Source organism: Podarcis gaigeae (genome assembly GCF_964106915.1).
Source record: "Podarcis gaigeae genome assembly, chromosome: 1".
Lineage (NCBI taxonomy): Eukaryota > Metazoa > Chordata > Lepidosauria > Squamata > Lacertidae > Podarcis > Podarcis gaigeae.
The window spans coordinates 129,517,057-129,538,285 of NC_139678.1; the positions used below are offsets into that span (position 1 = coordinate 129,517,057).

The 21,229-nt window shown below is 43.8% G+C and overlaps 1 protein-coding gene across 3 annotated transcripts in view; it reads left to right on the plus strand.

Annotated features, from left to right (window-relative positions):
• The window catches only part of PARD3B (par-3 family cell polarity regulator beta), a 616,930-nt gene that overhangs the window by 160,180 nt on the left and 435,521 nt on the right, over window positions 1-21,229 (plus strand). For all 3 annotated transcript variants that reach the window (XM_083705169.1, XM_083705171.1, XM_083705170.1), the window contains exon 5: window positions 17,693-17,778. In XM_083705169.1, coding sequence (XP_083561295.1) covers window positions 17,693-17,778 — 86 coding nt within the window. The remainder of the gene's footprint in view (window positions 1-17,692; window positions 17,779-21,229) is intronic.

A 21,229-nucleotide genomic window follows, 5' to 3' on the forward strand; every position in this document is an offset into this window, starting at 1 on the left:
AGGAACTCAAACATTGAGATCCCGCTCTGTTCCAGTAACAAGAAGCCGAAAGCACCAGCCTGAAGATGACGAGTGAGACCTCGTCGAAACGTCGCCTAGACACCCCAACTTTTACACGGGAAGACACCCGAGGACACCAAAACCTGCATTCCTGTACCCGTGAAAATCTACGAAAGCATATATATATATATATATATATATATATATATATATATATATATGTCTTAAGGCTTGCACAGGTTCATTAATAGACTGGTGGGAGGTTTGGGGGCAGACCTTGTAGAACAATGCACATAAGAAGTCATGTGGGTTCCTGCATGAACATCATTTTTGTTAAGTTGTGGGCAAACATATCAGACAACACAGCGATTCTTCCAAAGCAGCTCTTTATTTGTAAGCTGGAACAGAACTGAGCTGAGCAGCTCAGCCAGCCTGCTTATATAGAGCTCCACTAGAATGCAACAGTAACCATTTTCTGTAACTATCCAATCACTGAACGTCACTTTCGATCCTTCATTTGCATACAAACTATCCAATCACTGAACGTCACTTTTGATCCTTCATTTGCATAATTATCTACAGTATCCCCCTGCTGGCCCAGGGTGAGAACTTCAGTACATAACAATTTTCACAGGTAAGGTAAAGGACCCTGGATGGTTAAGTCCAGTCAAAGGTGACTATGGGGTTGTGGAGCTCATCTTGCTTTCAGGCTGAGGGAGCCGGCGTTTGTCCGCAGACACCTTTCTGGGTCATGTAGCCATCATGACTAAACCACTTCTGGTGCAACGGGACACCGTGAGGGAAACCAGAGTGCACGGAAACACTGTTTACCTTTCCGCTGGAGTGGTACCTATTTATCTACTTGCACTGGCGTGCTTTCAAACTCCTAGGTAGGCAGCAGCTGGGACAGAACAATGGGAGCTCACCTCATTGCAGGGATTCAAACCACTGACCTTCTGATCAGCAAGCCCAATCTGATGCTGCAGAAATGGGGTATCTGGATTACACATGAAGAACGTGGTGGCGAACCAGAGCAGCGCACGGAAACGCTGTTTACCTTCCCTCCAGAGCGGTACCTATTTATCTATTTGCACTTTGATGTGCTTTCAAACTGCTAAGTTGGCAGGAGTTGGGACCCAGCAACGGGAGTTCACCCTGTCGCGGGGATTCGAACCGCCGACCTTCTGATTGGCAAGCCCTAGGCTCAGTGGTTTAGACTACAGCGCCACCCGCATCCATTTTAGGATGCTCCACCCTAAAATGTAACGGGGAAACGTTATTAACCCACCCCCTTAAAATTGTAAACAAATTATCATCTTACAAAATAAGTTTTGTTTTGAGAGCTATACATTAGTGCACTATAAATCTTGTTCTGATGGGGAACAGGGCATTGAAACATAGTTTTCCTCCAGTCGCTACCCTTCACCAAAAAAAGGGACTCTCTTCAAACAGAATCACACTTAAGAGGTGTTATTATTGAAGTTATTGACCACAGTTAATACTAGGTAGGATGAAATGGAATTTGAAATGAGCTGGTTAATAATCCCTCATTAGGATGGAGCCGATTTAGTACAAACTGCAATTAAAACCTAAGTTGACATAGCTCTTAACTGCAGTTTTTCTGTGCATAATTTTTATTGGTTTACAAAATCAAAATACAAACAAACATAACAATTCTCTACATATTCTATAAGAAGATGACTTCCTTCAGTCTTACCACGAATCGTCCATACTACTAATAAACATTATTTCTGCGTTTCTTTGTTTGTAATGCCATAAGTCATTTCCATTTGTACATTTCCTTTTGGACATTACCCTTTACCTCTTACAGAGCATCTTTGAAACCCACCAGAGTTATCTGATCATCAATTAGATTTTCCAGATATTTTGTGAAACTTTGCCAGTCTTTGACAAACCTCTGATCCTTTATGTATCTGATTTTTCCTGTCAACCTGTCCATCTCCGCATATTCTAATAATTTCGATCTCCAATCCTCCAATGACGGTATACCCTCTAATTTCCAATTTTTGGCTATTAAGACCCTTGCTGCTGTTGTTGCATATTGGAATAGCTTATGATCTTTCTTCTTGATCTCCCTTCCCACCAGACCCAGCAGGAACGCCTCCGGTCTTTTAACAAAGGTATATTTTAACATTTTCTTCATTTCATTATATATACTCTCCCAAAACCCTTTAACCTTTTGGCATTCCCACCACATATGGTAGAAAGTTCCCTCCTTTGCCCTGCACTTCCAACATTTATTGCTAGATCCGTACATTCTTGCTAGTTTTGCAGGGGTCAGATACCAGCGATAGAACATTTTCATTAGGTTCTCTTTTAATAACACACAGGCCGTGAATTTAAGGTGTTGGTTCCAGAGTTTTTCCCACTCTTCGAAATAGATATTGCGACCCAGATCTCTAGCCCAATGTATCATTACTGCCTTAACTTCCTCGTCAACTAGGTTCCAATCCAATAATTGTTTATACATTTTGGACAGAGTTTTTGTATTATTTTCCAAAATCTCGGTTTGAAATCTAGAACTCTTGTCAGCATAGCCTTTATCTTTAACATCTTTCCTAAACATTCCGTTTATCTGATGGTAATGCAGCCAGTCATACACTTGGGACTTAACCTGGTCGTACGGCCTCATTTTCCACTTTCCTTCCTCCTTCATTAATAGTTGTTCGTAAGTTACCCATTTGGCTCTCCTATCACTCTTTTTAACCGCCATAGCTTCTAGTGGTGACAGCCATTGTGGCGTTTTAGGTTCCAAAACATCTCTGTACCTTTCCCACACTTCCATTAGAGGGCCCCTGAAGATGTGATTTCCAAATTCTTTGTGCACTTTCTTCCTCTCATGCCACAAGTATGCGTGCCACCCGAATCGATTATCGTGGCCTTCTAGGTCTAGCACTTCCGCCTCTTCTAGTTTTATCCATGTTTTAACCCAGCACAGGCATGATGCCTCAAAATATAATTTCAAGTCTGGCAGGGCGAAGCCTCCTCTTTCTTTAATATCCGTTAATAGTTTAAATTTTATTCTCGGCTTCCTTCCCTGCCAGATAAATTTGGAAATCTCCCTGTGCCAGGTTTTGAATATTTTTGTGCCTTTGATCATCGGGATGTTTTGAAAATAAAATAGTATTCTTGGAAGTACCGACATTTTAATTGTGGCTATTCTACCCCAGAATGACAGTTTAAGTCTGCCCCACGTTTCTATATCTTTTTTGACTCTTTTCCACGTTGTTTCATAGTTGTTTTTAAATAAATCTATGTTCTTAGACGTTACCCATATGCCCAGATATTTCACTTTTTTGGTTACTTCTATTTCTGTTTCTCTTTGTAGTTCCTCGATTTTATCTGCCGACATATTTTTAGTTATTATTTTTGTTTTCCTTTTATTTAATTTAAAGCCCGTTACTTCCCCATATTGATCAAATTCTGCCAATACCTCTTTTATTGAGTCGAGTGGATCTTCCATTGTTACAACCAGGTCGTCTGCGAAAGCCTTAGTCTTATATTCGTGTTGACCGACCCTGATTCCTTTGATTTCTTTATTATCTCTAATGGAATTAAGTAGAACCTCTAGTATCATTATAAATAATAATGGGGACAGCGGGCATCCTTGTCTTGTTCCTTTGGTTACTATTATTTCAGTCGACTCCACATTATTTATTATTAATCTTGCTCTTTGTTCGGTATAAATTGCTTTTATCCCATTGTAAAATTCAGTACCTACTTCCATATATTCCAGTTGTTTCAACAGGAATTCCCAGTTTACATTGTCGAACGCTTTTTCAGCGTCCACAAATAACAATAAACCTTCTTTGTCGCATCTTTCTGTTAAGTATTCTATAATATTGATAACATTCCTTATGTTATCTTTCATTTGCCTTCTTGGCAGAAAGCCGGCTTGGTCTTTATGAATACTTTCTACCAATACAGTTTTTAGTCTCCTTGCCAGGACTCCTGTAAAAATCTTATAATCTATGTTTAACAGGGAGATCGGTCTATAATTTTTAATTTGTTCTAGGTCTGAATCTTGTTTGGGGATTAGTGTAATCAATGCCTCCTTCCACGTCTCTGGTATTTCTCTTTCCTTAAGAATGTTGTTCATCACTTCTTGTAGTGGATTCACCAATACCGATTCCAACTCTTTATAGTATCTACTGGTTAACCCATCTGGGCCTGGGGCTTTCCCATTTTTTAAGTCTGTTATTATTGCTTTAATTTCTTCTGTCTCGATTGGGGCGTTTAACTCTTCTTTTGCAGCTGTAGTAATTTTGTTAATATTTTTGGATTTTAGATATCTCTCTATTTTTCTCGTCATATTTTTTCCTGTATTTTTAAAGAGTCCTCCATAGAAGTCCGTAAAGGCTCTCCTTATTTCTTTTGGCTTGTTTATCTCTACTCCTTCCACCACTATCTTATTTATTATACTCTGTTCTTTCCTTTTTTTCAATTGCCACGCTAAAAGCTTCCCTGGTTTGTTGGCATATTCAAAATTCCTCTGTCTCAATCTTTTAACCTTCCATTCTATCTCTCTATTTATCAGCATTGCGTATTGGGCTTGTAGTACCTTGATATTTTCTTTTATTTTCTTATTTTTTGGGTTTTGACTTAATTTCTGTTCATTCTCCATTATTTGTTGTGCGATTTCTTTTTTTCCTTTTTCCCTCTTTTTATTTTTAATTACGCTCTGTTGGATAAAGAAACCCCGCATCACCGCCTTGCCTGCATCCCAGACCACCCTTGGCTTTGTACCTTTGCCTAAGTTGTCCTCAAAATATTCTTTTAGTCTATTTTGGGCCTTTTCTACTATCTCTTGGTCATCCAACAGATAGTCCTTTAACTTCCATCTATTTTATCTGCTTTCTTGCCCTTTCAATTCCATTTTTACTGGGTTGTGGTCTGAGATTGTTCTGGCCTGGATCTCTACCTTTTTCGATCTTAAAACTAATTCTTTCGAAATCCAAATCTGATCCAGTCTTGATAGTGACTCGTTGGGTTCTGAATGGAAGGTGTATTGTTTTTCCAGGGGGTATTTATATCTCCAAATATCCACTAAGTTGCAGTTTTGGACCAGGGAAAAGAAAGTTCTGGGTAACTTCCCTTCTTTACCTTTGGTATTCCTTTGTCTGTCTGACTCTAACGACACCACACCGTTCATGTCTCCCAACAATATAATTTTCTGGTCTGCGTAGTCAGATAACTTTTCTTCAAGTCTCCCGTAAAACTCTGATTTATTGTCATTGGGGGCATATATTGTCATTGGGGGACATAGCTCTTAACTGCAGTTAGAGGGATTCACTTTGGAAAAGACTGGAAAGGAAGAGTGTGCATGTTTTTTTTCCTCATGACCTGCTTCAAGTATCTCAACTCAGGTTGATAATCTCAGCTTTCCATCTATTTTAACCCTGTTTGCTGGAATTGCTGAAGAAGCAGCCCTCCTTTTTTCACATTCCAGCAGAACACCCCCCTGATGTTTTAGGTGTATACCGTATTTTTCGCCCTATAGGGCGCACCGGCCCATAGGGCGCACCTAGTTTTGGGGGAGGGGGAAATAAAAAAAAAAAAATTCACCCCCAGGCGTGGGGCTGGGGCGGGGGAAGCCCGAGCTTCCCCCGACCCCAGCCCCCAGAACAGGCTGCTATCCACAATCCTTGGGAGTTCCCGCCGGGCTCTCCAGGTTGGCGGATATCTGCCCGAAGCCCGGGGTGCGCTGCTCAGTGCACCCCAGGCTTCAGGATGCAAGCTGCTATCTGCAAGCCTAGGGAGCCCGGTGGGAACTTCAGGAAGCCTGGAGAGCGAGAGGGGCCGGTGCGCACCGACCCCTCTCACTCTCCAGGTTTCAGCGAAAGCCTGCATTCGCCCCATAGGACGCACACACATTTCCCCTTCGTTTTTGGAGGGGAAAAAGTGTCTCCTGTAGGGTGAAAAATACGGTACCTTAAAATGTAAACAGTGATGTACATTCAAATTTTACAGGGAGCCCTTGTTGATTGACTTCAGTGGCTGAATTGGGAATTGTTTTTTGGGAAACAGCCCAGAGACAGTGAGCTGAGATTTGCCCAGCAAACTTTTTCACACAGTTGCTCTCATTCTTGCTTCAGAAAACGGTTTTTAGCAAAACCCAAGTTCAAGATTTATCATGTTATCTGTCATCATAAATGGCACAAATGATGTTTAGCAGCTTGCACTTCTCAGTTTATTTAACTTTATCTGAGTGTTTCCAAATCAAAACAATTAGACCGTGTGTTTAGCATAAGCGACAAGTTGGAGGAAGTCTCACACTTGGTCTTACTGTTACTGCTAAGCATATATTACTGGATTTTAACTGGATCTGGAAAATTAATATTTGGCCTTTCCATAGATGATGATTTGAAAGGTCTAAGGGACAAACGAAACTACCACCTGCAGACATATAAATCAGAGGTTCTAACAACTAAATAATTCACACATATCCATGTTGTTCACCTGATTTTCTAATAGCTGCAATAATTAGAGGAAATTGTATGTCAAAGCAGCAATAATATTTGGAGAAATTAAGTTGAAATGCTCTCAAATATAGAACACTCCTAAATACTCAAAAACACTTAAATCGCTTGTCACTTAAATTCTGCATGTGTCCAATTTCCTAAAATTAGTCACACATGCGACCTTAACTCCTGCTGTGCAGCCTTGTAAGGTGGTAATAAAAGATAACAGACTTTGAAGGAAGAAAAAGTCTTACTTGGTAAAAAAAATATTGAAGAATGGAACAGTTCCTGCGAGATTTAAGTTCCAGTTTTGCGTAAAAGATTTCATTATATACCTGTCATTGCTTGTGTGCCTAATTCGCCTGCCAGTCAGCCCCATTCTCCTTCAGAGGGAACTGAATTAGGAACTTCTTACTTGGAAATACCTTTTATATTTTTATATTAAAGCAACAACGTCTGACCTTCTGTTAGTAGTGAATATAAGCTAGCTGCTTTTATAATGCCTGCATAATGCCCGTGTAGTTCACATTACTCAATCAAGTTTACAAAAAATAGCTGCTTCTTCTATAGCTGTGGTGTTAACTTAGTACTCAGTGAAGGAACATGAACAGAGATGAAGTGGGAGCCATCCTAGCCAAATTCAAGGCATATTCATTTCATAAACAATTGTATTTTTTAATATATAAATTTTTATTAGTTTTTTGACATATCATTTTCAACAGTAATTAAACATACTTTTACATCTTATTCAATTTTTTTTGACTTCCATCAATCCTGTCTGAAAATTTTCCAATCTAATCTCTCAGTATGCATTTCTTATCTTCCCTATTACATTTCAAACTCATAACCAATATCTCTATCTTTTTCCACTTTGTAACACTTCGTATATTTCTCCTTACAAAACTTCCTGTAGTCCTACTAGCGTAATTTGTTGATTACAGTTGCTCTTCAAATAATTCATATACTTCTTCCAATCTTCTGTAAATCTCTGGTCCTGCAGGTTTCGAATCCTTCCTGTCATTTTGTCCAATTCTGCACAGTCCATTAATTTCGTCTGCCATTCTTCTTTCATCGAAATTTCTTCTTGCTTCTGAGCCTTGCTTTGTCTTGTTCATGGTGTATTCAACTAGCCTGTCCTCAATCTCATGTCCTCCCAAGTACTGTTGGACCACAACTTCCATCACATCTGGAGGAGATTAGGCTGGGAGTGACACGGTGGCACCAAAACTGGGCAACCACAACCTCAGTGGCGTTCAGCAATAAATCAATCCGCCCTGATGCATTGCTTGGAACAATATTAGCAGCATGGAACAATATTATTTGTTTAGTACCCTGCTGTTCTGCATTTGGTTAATATTGCATTTTTAGGATTCAATTTTTATATGCAGTGTTTTATTCTGTTATGTATCTCTGCCCTGAAACCCTATGACAGGTAATTATGAAATTCAATATACTGTACTTTTCTGTGTACAAGACTAGATTTTTTTTTTACCCAAAATTTTAGGGGCTCGTTTTATACACGGGTAGTGCTGAGGGGTGTTTTCTTAATACAGTGGTACCTCGCAAGACGAATGCCTCGTAAGATGAAAAACTTGCAAGACGAAAAGGTTTTTCATTTTTTGAGTTGCTTCGCAAGACGAATTTCCCTATGGGCTTGCTTCGCAAGACGAAAACGTCTTGCAAGTTTGATTTTCAATGCATTCCTATGGGAATCCGTGCTTCAAAAGACGAAAAATTCGCAAGACGAAAAAACTCGCAGAACAAATTAATTTCATTTGCGAGGTACCACTGTATGGAGTCCCCTAAAATAGGGGGCCTCTTATACTTGGGGGTGTCTTATACGCGAAAAAATACGGTATTTTTTTATATAAAAAAATAAAGCATGGGTGAGAATCCCAGTGGAGAGGGAAAGTGCAGAAAGAATACATAAGCTTCTTGTCTAGAATGCCTGAGAACCAGAAAAAAATAACTTTCTATGATTTGAGGGGTGGCCCTGGGCATACTGAATGAGGCAAAGGCAACATAAGATAGCTACAAAGCCTATGCATTGACTATGCAGCACCTCAGAATGAAGTTGTGTACTTTTTAGAATGAAAGTAACATTGAGCTCAGACCTATGACACGTCGTATCTGTCATTTTCCTGTTTGAACCCAAGAACCTGAGTTGAAGGGACAAGTGTTCTTCAAAGTTGTGAGGGTAAAGAGGTGTGACTCTTCAATGCTTTGGCTATGAGCCATGTTCTAAAAAGCCTAGGGATAATAATACCATATTTTTCGCTCCATAAGACTCACCTGACCATAAAAGGTAAAGGTAAAGGGACGCCTGACTGTTAGGTCCAGTCGCAGACAACTCTGGGGTTGCGGCGCTCATCTCATTTTATTGGCCGAGGGAGCCGGCGTACAGCTTCCGGGTCATGTGGCCAGCATGACTAAGCCGCTTCTGGAGAACCAGAGCAGTGCACGGAAACACCGTTTACCTTCCCGTCGGAGCAGTACCTATTTATCTACTTGCACTAGTGTGCTTCCAAACTGCTAGGTTGGCAGGAGCAGGGACCGAGCAACGGAAGCTCACCCCGTCACGGGGATTCGAACCGCTGACCTTCTGATCGGCAAGTCCTAGGCTCTGTGGTTTAGACCACAGCACCACCTGCATTCCCACCTGACCATAAGACGCACCTATTTTTTAGAGGACGAAAACAAGGGGAGGGGAATCTGTGCAAAGCATGTAAGTGGCTCTCACTTTTCTTGCTTTAAAGCAACTGCTTGTGTCCTTCTCTCACTTTGCTTGCCCATTCCATCCTCCCACCTCACTGTAAAGCGAGGTGACGCTGGAGCAAGAAGAGGAGGAGGCGGAGACACCGGGACAGGTGCTTTGCTTGCTTTTCCGCGAGGCAGGAGGAAGGGTGGACAGGAGCCATGACTCCGTCTTTGCCTCCTCCTGCCTCGATGCAAAGCCAGCAGAGCAAGAGCCGCTGACACGCTCTCCGCGGCTCTTGCAAGAAAAGCGAGAGCTGCGCAGAGCGTGTCAGTGGCTCTTGTTCTGCTCGCATTACAGTGAGCGGCGGACGGGAGCCATGGCTTCAGCTGCGGAGGCATCCCTCAGCTTGGGACTACAGTGGCAGCCGGGGGGTCCCTCTGCCGTCCAGTGCATTCGTTCCATAAGACACACAGACATTCCCCCTTCCTTTTTTGGAGGGGAAAAGGTGCGTCTTATGGAGCGAAAAATACGGTAATACAGGGGTCCGCAATCTTTCTCATTGGGGGGCCAGTCCACTGTCCCTCAGACCTTGTGGGGGGGCTGGGCTATATTTTGAAATATATACCGTATTTTTTGCCCTATAGGACGCACTGTCCCATAAGGCGCACCTAGTTTTTTGGGGGGGAAATAAAGGGGAAAAAATTATTTCCCCCCCAGGCGCAGGGCTGGGGCGGGGGAGGCCCGAGCTTCCCCCGACCCCAGTCCCCAAACAGGCAGCTCTCTGCAAGCCGTGGGAGCCCAGCGCTGGCTCCCGCTGCTTGCGGAGAGGTCCGCGAAGCCTGGACGCGCTGAGCTCAGCGCGCACAGGCTTCGGCATGCAGGCAACTCTCCGCAAGCAGCAGGAGCGCTCCCGCTGCTTGCGGAGAGGTCCGCGAAGCCTGCATTCGCCCCATAGGATGCACACACATTTCCCCTTCATTATAGGGCGAAAAATACGGTAAATACCCTGCAAGCCGGTCCCGCAGCTGCCTCCGGACCTGGAGGAGGAACTCACTCTGCACGCGCTCTGGAGCGCATCTCGGCGCTGCCCGCTCACCAGCATTGTTGACGAGCAGCAGCCGCTTCATCAGCCCATCCCTGCTGAGCTCCCGGGCGACATGTATCATGTGCTGCGGCCCATCGTCCAAGGCCAGGTTGGTGGGCAGGCCGTGCATGCGGAGCGCTGGGCAGATGGCGCGCAGCTCACCCTCTACCACCAAGCCAGGTGCCAGGCGCAGGGCCAGCAAGCACGCCAAGCTCTGGCTGAAGACCTGTGATGCGCCTGTCACGATGCCCATGGCGTGGCCCAGATCTGCCACCCGCCCACTACCCGCTCTCTGTCCATGGCCGTGCTGTGTTTACCTCAATGTGCAGGTGGCGAGGTTTCGGATTGGCTGCAGGAACTTCCTGCAGCCAATCCGAAGCCGCGCCAGCATCGCCACCCACCCAGAAGCTGTGGCAGCGTCGCAAAAGTCAGTCCCTGCGCGGCAAGGCATCCACAGCATGTGGGGACAGACCGAGTGTGTGGCAGGGTCCGCGGGCCAGATTTACGAGCTTGGCGGGCCTCGTCGGGCCCTCCAGGCCTTAGTTTGCCTACCCCTGATATAATATTTTGTCTCTCACCTGTTCCATTTTTGTGTGTCTGTGTCGTGCTCACCTGAGCAACAACGGTTTGTTTCCTTACTTTTATTCTTCTAATTAAGTATGCAGCCATTACTTTACAGCAATGCTTCAATTAAACCCTCTGAACCCCCGAAGACATTGTTGTTGTCAGTAAGCCTGTCTCATAATATGAAATGAAGTCTGCTGTGCAAGTTCATGCTTTTCAATAAATAAATAAATAAAATTACAAATGAGGCATATTAGCAGTAGCTTTTCTGTCGGTGGTTGTTGTCTTAATAATTTTATGATTCTGAGGATGTAGTATATAATGTTCTTTAATTAACCTTTTATTGGATTCTTGTAGCTGTGCTGGGTTTTTTGGTTTTTTTTTGTCCCGTGAATTTCTGCATCATGATCTCATTACTTACAAATGTTAACATATCCTGCTTTTTCTCATTTTTTTTTTTAATCTTTAATAATTATTTTGCTTTGTTTCAGTGCAGGTTATGCTACCATTTTATCAAACCATCCAGTCACTTAGGTATTCAGGGCATAATACACTACTTCAGTTATTATTTCACTGAATTGTATACTAAATTATTAGAACAAATCACACTTTGCTAAAGGTTATTTTCACACACACACACACACACACACACACACACGGGATTTAAAATATATTTATAGATCCTTCAGGATTTCTTTTAATAACAATGTTTTCTCCAGTAGTAGGACATTTTGCTTCCAAATTAACTTATGGATTTTAAGATAAACTATCAATATATATATTTTTTTAAGTCTGAAGATGACAAAAACACTAGATTTATTAACAAAGCTAAGTTGGACTGGGCTTGCAATTGCATGTATCTGTAATGCATTTAAAATGTGGAGCACAATCTAGCCAGAGTTCCTCAGAAGTCCCATTCAGGTCATTGGGGAAAATTTATGCATGCGTTCATCTCTGCCATTGAAATCAATGCCGTTTTAAAACCTATTAATACATTTCTTTGACGACCATATCTCAGGGCAGCTTTCACCACGAAAACGGGGGGAAAATAAAAGAAGCAAGAAAATTAAGATAGCAAATAAAACTAGCAGCAAGAATTAATTGCTGATTAAAAGCCTGGTAGATCCGTATAAATCTACATATTCATAGATTGCTATTGATAATAATAATTTTATAGATTGTATCTGATGGATAAAAATAGTCTAGGGATTATTATTTTTTTAAGCTTACTTGGTGACCCCAAAGAGAAACTCTATGCCTGGCGAGCCTTCCTTGGGAGAGAACTCAGTGAGCAGAATAACACCATTGAGAAGACCCTCTTCCCAGTCACCACCCACATACTGTATTGGCCTAAATATAAGCCACACCCACAAATAAGCTGCACCTTTTAAATTTGGCAGCTTGGGGGAGGCGTGGGAGCTGCAAGTGGGTTGAGCGTCACGGGGGGGGGGGGGACCACGCCTGTTTGCCGGTGGCGTAAGGTCGCGAATATAAGCAGTGCCGGGTTTACATAAAAAGCTAAACAAGCTATAGCTTAAGGCCCCACTCTCTTGGGCCCCCCAAAAAATAAAATTAAAGAAAAAAACAAACCTGGATGTACATTTCCAAAATGTAAGATAAAAAAATAAATAAAATAAAACCTACACACAACAACAGTGATGTAAGTCATGGGCCCCTGTGATGTAAGTCATGGGCCCCGCCTGCTAGCCTGCTCCCTAAAATACCACTCGTTTGCTCATTTCTATATATAGGGTGCCTACAGCGCTGTGGTCTAAACCACAGAGCCTAGGACTTGCCGATCAGAAGGTCGGCGGTTCAAATCCCCGTGACGGGGTGAGCTCCCATTGTTTGGTCCTTGCTCCTGCCAACCTAGCAGTTTGAAAGCACGTCAAAGTGCAAGTAGATAAATAGGTATCGCTCCGGCGGGAAGGTAAACGGCGTTTCCGTGCGCTGCTCTGTTTCGCAGAAGCGGGTTAGTCCTGCTGGCCACATGACCCGGAAGCTGTACACCGGCTCCCTCAGCCAATAAGGCGAGATGAGCGCCGCAACCCCAGAGTCGGTCACGACTGGACCTAATGGTCCGGGGTCCCTTTACCTTTACATTCTGCATGGACTGGTTGCATGGGAATGCCCAGTTGTATACCTGTGCTAACTTCAAGATCATCCTGGCCCAAATATTACTCTATTGTTCCAAGTAAAACAGTGAAACTTGGCTTTAAGGCCACAGATCTTCCTTTGCAGTACAGTAATTCTCTACATAATATTTATATATTAATATTTAATATTTTAATGTTCCATTATTTTAATGTTGTATTTTATTTTTGTTTTTAAGTTGTAATCATTCTTCTTGTTTTTATTATTGCTTGTAAGGCGCTCTGAGCCCGGCCTTGGTTGGGGAGGGCGGGGTATAAATAAAAAAATTATTATTATTATTATTATTACATGTATTTTGATGAAGCTTCAGTGCAGGATTTACGTATAAGCTAAACAAGCTATAGCTTAGGGCCCCACTCTCTTAAAGGTAAAGGTAAAGGTACCTCTGCCCGTACGGGCCAGTCTTGCCAGACTCTGGGGTTGTGCGCCCATCTCACTCAAGAGGCCAGGGGCCAGCGCTGTCCGGAGACACGTCCGGGTCACGTGGCCAGCGTGACATCGCTGCTCTGGCGAGCCAGAGCTGCACACGGAAACGCCGTTTACCTTCCCGCTGGTAAGCGGTCCCTATTTATCTACTTGCACCCGGAGGTGCTTTCGAACTGCTAGGTTGGCAGGTGCTGGGATTGAACGACGGGAGCGCACCCCGCCGCAGGGATTCGAACCGCCGACCTTTCGATCGGCAAGTCCTAGGCGCTGAGGCTTTAACCCACAGTGCCACCTGCGTCCCACTCTCTTGGGGGCCCCCAAAAAAATTAAAGGAGAAAAAATACTGGATGTGCATTTCCAAAACATAAGATAAGTTCAACAATTACTTTGACAAAATGCATATTTTGTTATGTGCAAATGGCTTTCTTTGATACCTATCATGTCCATAAAGTACCATATAGCACATATTCAACACAAAAAACAGCGACAATTTGTTGTTGACAAAGAACAACTGGACATATAAAGGGCCCCATTACCTTCAGTAGCTTAGGGTCTCATCAAACCTAAATCCGGCCCTGAATATAAGCCACACTTTAACTTTTCATGATCGGAATCGGGGGGGGGGGGGAATGGGGCTTATATTCGGGCCAATACAGTAATTTCTAAAGATGGGCGCTCCAGAAGAAAGGTCTTTGACTATTGTACTAGCAGGCAAGCAGGTTGATGTGGTTATGCTTGACAATTCCTTCATGTATGCCCGATTCCTAACTGTTTAGGGTTTTAAAAGTAAGCACTAGCGTTTCAGACTGTCCTTTGAAACAGGCCAGGATTCAGTGAAGATATTTGATTCTGCTGATTGGTCCCAGTCAAAAGCCTTTCAGCTGTGCTCTGAACTAGTTGTAGAATTCCAGGGCTTTTTCAGTATCAAAGGTTTGCAAAATTTCAAAGAATTTTGAAACCTTGTTCAAGAGGATGCATATATGGTGTTTTAGGTGGATAAGCGCAAGCGTAGGACTTGACTTGGTATTAGTACATACCGTATTTTTTGCTCTATAGGACACACCCGACCATAGGACTCACCTTGTTTTAGAGGGGGAGAACAAGAAAAAAAAAATCTCCCCCTCTCTGCTCAGCGCCCCTTCAGCGAAGCAGCAGGAGAAACGGAGCCCCTTCCATTTCTCCTCCCACTTGACTGAAGGGGCGCTGCGCAGCTCTCCCTCTCTGCTGAAGCCAGGAGAGTCTTGCTCTCCCGGCTTCAGCGAAAGAAACCCGAAGCCTCCGGAGCATAGTGGGAACTTGCGCTGCGCTCCGGAGGCTTCAGGCGGCTATCCCTGAAGCCTGGAGAGCGAGAGGGGTTGGTGCGCACCGACCCCTCTCGCTCTCCAGGCTTCAGCGAAAGCAACGTGAAGCCTGCGGAGCGCGGAGGGAGCGTTCCCTCTGCACTTTGAAGGCTTTGCGTTGCTATCGCTGAAGCCAAGGAGCCTGCATTTGCTCCATAGGACGCACACACATTTCCCCTCAATTTTTGGAGGGGGAAAAGTGCGTCCTATAGAGCGAAAAATACAGTAGATAAGGTGAATTGGCTCATCTCAAGGTGTTCTGCTATCCTGAAATCCCTTGTGAGGGGGAAAAAAGTCATTTGTTCAACTGTTGTTTGCTGTGTTATTAGTTCACATTACATCATTTATAGCTGAAATTAGATCGCTCGGTATCAGTGTTGATACTCTGGATGAAACAGGACTTCACTAATTAATCTTGACATTTTCAGCCACAATTATTTTCTTATATAAAGTGGCTTTAACTAGATGGTGACATTCAGATTCAGTTTCAGTTCCTGATACAGGGAGGGTGAGGGTCTGTTCCACCCAAATATTTTTAAAAAGCGATGAAGAGTCAATATACTTCTAATTCTATCCCAATACGTTAGTGTTGTCCATTTTAGAATATCATTTATGAAAGCGATGCCATGTCAAAATACGTTTAGATCAGGCATAGGCAAACTCCAGATGTTTGGGACTACAATTCCCATCATCCCTAGCTAACAGGACCAGTGGTCAGGGATGATGGGAATTGTAGTCCCAAACATCTGGAGGACCGGAGTTTGCCTGGTTTAGATTCATGCTCGTCCTGATAATGTTTCCATTTAAACAACATGGGTTGTTGTGAACCATAATTTCCCTACAGTTCCAAGATTTTCCTCAATAATTCTTCTGACCAGCAAGGACCCATGCCTGACCTCCCTAGGCTCATTTTGACAGATATGGAGTTCACCCATGGATATTCTTCCTATTTTCCTTTCAGGTTGAATTTTTTTTTTAAAAAAATATATTTAATAAGGGTTTGGATCCAGATTTCTCAGCAGTAGAGTTCTGCTCACAAGGGGAAGGTGGTAGTTTTGCAAATCCCCCCCTGCGACTCTCTGAAAATCTGCTCTGGGGGATCCTCTGAGGATTGGGGTACCCTCCAGAGCAACTGAGAGGTTTCATGGAGGAAAGGAAATAGCCAATAATCTCCCCGCCCTCCTTTCTCCTCAATACAATACAATATCATTATTGTCATTGTCCCATACAGAACAATGAAATTGAAAAATCTACATAAGACATTCAAAAACCCCTAAAAACTCTGAAACCCCATTTTAAAATACAATATACTCCTATAGAGACTCCTTATACTGTGTTTAAAACCAGAATCGCATTTGGGTAGAAACTGTTTCTCAGGCGGCTAGTCCTAGTCTTTATAACCCTGTACCTTCTTTCAGAAGGCAGAAGCCGAAAGAGATCATTTCCGGGGTGCGCACTATCCTGGTGCTATCTCTGCAACATTCTTATGGCACCTGGAAGCATAGATTTGATCCAAGGTGGAAAGAGTGCACCCAATTATTCTCTCTGCAGTCTTTACAACCCTGGACAGCATTGGTTTTTTTTCCTGGCCACGCAGCTCCCAAACCACACACACAGACCATAAGTTGATACACTCTCCACAGTACAATGGTAAAATGCCATCAACAGGTCCTTTGATCCTGCTTTAATTTTTTTTATTAAAGATTTTCTTGTTTTGCAGAAGTATGTGTAATGTCTCTCATATTTTTTCCATGTAACATTTTTACAAATTCGTTTCGTTTGTTGAGACATTAGGGGGAGAAAAAAAGGGGTGGGGGTCGGGTGGCGGTGTTTCTATTATGCTTAATATATGCGGGGTTTTGTGTCAGTGTTGCTTGTGCAGGTTCTTTGCTGTTCACTTGTGTTCCTTTGGTGCTGAGAGAGGTTGGGGTTGGCCTAGGGTGTGGTTGTTTGTTTGTGATTGGCTGTGGTGATCTTCGTTTTCATGTGTGAGTGGGTGTTTTGGATCAGGTTGGCCATATTGATTTGTACGCTGTTGGTGGATTATTGTCATTGTCTTGTTGGGCTGTGTATGTGATAAAGGGAAGCCTTAAAGCTGTCTTCTTCTGTTTGTCCCTGTGTCAGTTTGTTATTGGTTAATTTTTCTAGTAGGGCTGTTTCCCATACTATTTGGTACCACTGGTCCATGCTTTCTCCTGACAGGTCTCTCCAGTGTCTGGTTATGGTGTTTCTGGCTGCTGAAAGTAGGTGGGTTATGAGTTCTTTGTGGTGTAAATGGGCATTGTTGTCTTGGAAGACGTTTAGTAGGGCCAATTCTGGGGGGATGTCTAATACTTGCTTAGTTATTTTACATATTTCTCGTATGGCTGTTGTCCAGAATAGTTGGATTTTGTGGCACTCCCACCACATGTGGAGATATGTGCCTGTGGAGGTGCACCCTCTCCAGCATTTTGGTGAGGTTCCTGGGCGCATTAGCGCTAGAGAAAAGAAAACAGGTCCTTTGAGAGATTGTTTTTCCAGAGGATTCTCCACCGCTAGGCTGGAGGCCCTTGCAGAAAGTCTACATTGCACTCACTATGTTCAGCTACATTTATCAGGATTTTTTAAAATGAATTTGCTGTAAGGAAGTTCTCCTCTTTCCACTTTCCACTTTCTGCTCACATGTGGGGGTTTGTGAGTATGTATCTCAGTTGCTTCCCCCCTTTATATCCAGCCTTACCATTCTAACTGCTTTGTGAAACGGTGGAAAGAAAGCAACATCAGATCATGTCTTTTTCAAGTTTTGTTGCATCAGAGGTATGGAGCAGTTGTTGGCATCAGTAAGGCTGGAATTCCTAGACGTTTGCTTTTCGGTTTGGAGGTGTAATTCGTAAGTATTAACAACTGCTCTAAATCCAAATCATAATATTTAACATTAAAATGCACATTTTCAAAATCTCTTTAGGGTTCGACCCACTTGTCTTCAGAAGATTGGGATCTTGCTGCACACAGCGAAGTGCTGGCGTCTCAGAAAACAAAATTCATTTTCAAGTATGTATGAATACATTTATATTTCATTTCTACTTTACTTTACCTTATCTGTTTTTTTACTTTTTTAAAAGAAAAACCTCATACATCTTTTGGATGTATGTATGTGTGTGTTTATGTATGGCTCGTGGCATTCTGCCTATCGTAGATCAAATAATATAGTTCCTTAAATCAATTTGTTAAAGAGAAATGGCAGATATTTACACCGGGTAGATTTCAGGATGCTTGAAAGCCTCTTTATTGTCACATTACCTGGGGCCAAACTAGATGTGACATGGGAGATACATGTCTAGACCTTCCAATTTGCTTTAAGTAACTGTGGGGCGGGACGCGGGTGGCGCTGTGGGTAAAACCTCAGTGCCTAGGACTTGCCGATCGCATGGTCGGCGGTTCGAATCCCCACGGCGGGGTGAGCTCCCGTCATTCGGTCCCAGCTCCTGCCCACCTAGCAGTTCGAAAGCACCCTTAAGTACAAGTAGATAAATAGGTACCGCTTTACAGCGGGAAGGTAAACGGTGTTTCCGTGCGCTGCGCTGGTGCTGGATCACCAGAGCAGCTTCGTCACGCTGGCCACATGACCCGGAAGTGTCGGCAGACAGCGCGGGTCCCCGGCCTCTTAAGCGAGATGGGCGCGCAACCCCAGAGTCGGTCACGACTGGCCCGTACGAGCAGGGGTACCTTTACTTTTACCTTTAACTGTGGGGCAAGGATGGGAAAAATAGGGTTTGCATAGCGGGCAGAGAGGATCTTAACTTTTTCCAGCATGTAATTTCCCCAATCCCTCTCTCAAATCTTCTGTTAGCTCTGGAAGGAGAAAAAAGTTAGATGTCTGCCCCCAACCCCAGGCTAATTGCAACCATGGTGGCATTTTTAATTGGAGCACACTGCATTGTGGGATGGGGAGAAAAGGTTAACTCCCTCATTGCCATGTGACCGCCTGTGTAACTCAGAAACCTCCCCCTGTGACTGGTTTCAAACATGGAAGAAGGCATTGTGAGATCTACTCATGAAACTCCCATACTGTTGGGTCATGCTAGAAATCCAGAACGAAAAAAGCAACATGAGTTCTTATAATGCAAAATTCAAATGGCAGCTGATATACAGTGGTACCTCTGATTATGTACTTAATTCGTTCTGGAGGTCCGTTCTTAACCTGAAACTGTTCTTAACCTGAAGCACCACTTTAGCTAATGGAGCCTCCCGCTGCTGCCATGCCGCCGGAGCACGATTTCTGTTCTCATCCTGAAGCAAAGTTCTTAACCCAATGTGCTATTTCTGGGTTAGCGGAGTCTGTAACCTGAAGCGTATGTAACCCGAGGTACCACTGTATAACATTTCCTTTGCAGCTATTAAATGTGACCATATGAAACATGCATCATAATAACATAAAGTTAACTGAATCGGAAAGTAACAAACTGGTCTCCAGGGTAGCCACCTGGAACTTTCTCCCCGAACATTTACACGATGTCACCTCCCCCCCAACACAGCTGGAGCTGGGATCACCAGTGCTTTCTACTGGGGGGGGGCAGTTTTGTGCCCAGCAGAACAATATCCCTGAGAGCAGCTGGTGGCATCGATAGAAGAAAATAACGAGATCAAATGAAAAGGAACATTCTTATCAGTTACCGTATTTTTCGCTTTATAAGACGAACTCCCCCCCCTAAAAAGTAAGGTGAAATGTGTGTGCGTCTTATGGAGCGAATGCAGGCGGGAGGCTCTGCTTAGCACTCCCTTTAAAGAGCCACGTGTGCGTGGAGCATGTGTGCGGCTCTTGGGGGCTTTTCCCCGAGGAGGATTCTGGGATTCAGAATATTTTTTTTCTTGTTTTCCTCCTCCAAAAACTAGGTGCGTATTATGGTCTGGTGTGTCTTTAATTCTTTAATAATCACCACGAGAGACAAAGGAAGGCATATCTCTCTAAAAATGGTGTTGCTCCCAGTTAAGGTTTACCCCCTCCATCCTCATTAATCTACGTCACTCCTACGTTGGGTAATCTGAACTTGTTGCCTCTGCACTTTCTGTTCTATCAGTCCCAGAGCTCATCTAGTCCTAAGCAAAGGGGGGGGGGTCAGGAATGCTGTCCAAGGACACTGAATCTGCCAGCTGTCTCTCTTCTGGTGTTTCCTCTTCTAGCTATTCCAGTATTTCCCAGCTTTCCCCCTCTGGATTATGCCCCTCTGCAAACCACTGTTCTAAATCAATACTGTCCTCCTGCCCGTGGGAAGGTTCAGAAAGGGGGGGGAAGGCTCCCACCCTTCCTCCTCAGTCTATTGGATTAGTTGGTATACCACACTAAAAGAACTGGGGAGGAATAAAGTGGACATAAGCTCCTCTCTATGTTTGGGCAGTCCTAGCAAGCCACAGAGGGACACGGGTGGCGCTGTGGTCTAAACCACTGAGCCTTGGGCTTGCCAATCAGAAGGCCGGCAGTTTGAATCCCCTTGACGGGATGGGCTCCCGTTGCTCAGTCCCTGCTCCTGCCAACCTAGCAGTTCAAAAGCACGTCAAAGTGCAAGTAGATAAATAGGCACCACTCTGGCGGGAAGGTAAACGGCATTTCCGTGTGCTGCTCTGGTTTTGCCAGAAGCGGCTTAGTCATGCTGGCCACATGACCTGGAAGCTGTAAACCGGCTCCCTCAGCCTATAGAGCGAGATGAGCGCTGCAACCCCAGAGTTGTCTGCGACTGGACCTAACGGTCAGGGGTACCTTTACCTTTTTAGTAAGCTACAGGCTTTTACTGTGATATGAGAGCAAGGCCAAATAGTGACTGGCCCAATCCCATCCACAGGTACCAACTTGAATACAGTGGTACCTCGGGTTACATACGCTTCAGGTTACAGACTCCGCTAACCCAGAAATAGTACCTTGGGTTAAGAACTTTGCTACAGGATGAGAACAGAAATCGTGCTCTGGCGGTACGGCGGCAACGGGAGGCCCCATTAGCTAAAGTGGTGCTTCAGGTTAAGAACAATTTCAGGTTAAGAATGGACCTTTGGAACGAATTAAGTACTTAACCCGAGGTACCACTGTAAAATATTGGGGGGTAGGAGGCAGTTAAGCTTCGCCCTGCAGAAATACAGTGGCATTCTGCTATGGTGTGTCTATTTGGGTGGGGTGGGGTGGGCCATGTCAATGTCCTCTCCTGCTGACCCTGATTGTAATGCAATAACATTTCACCAGCATGTATGAAATTGCAAGTCTCTCTCCCTGCTTCATAATTTGCTCTTCTCATTCTTCGCCATGCTTTCTTCTGCTCTTTCTATATATCATCATATCATTCTGCTTCAGCTAAACCAAATTAAGAACAGCATGGTCCAAATGAGAGCGTTAGTTTTGGTGGGTGGCGGATAAAAAGATGGAGGAGATGGAGCAGCCGATCTCTGACCCGCTGATGGCTTTGAACCGCAGGGGAAGTGATAGTAAGATTTGGGCAGTGGCGGAGCAGGCGGATTA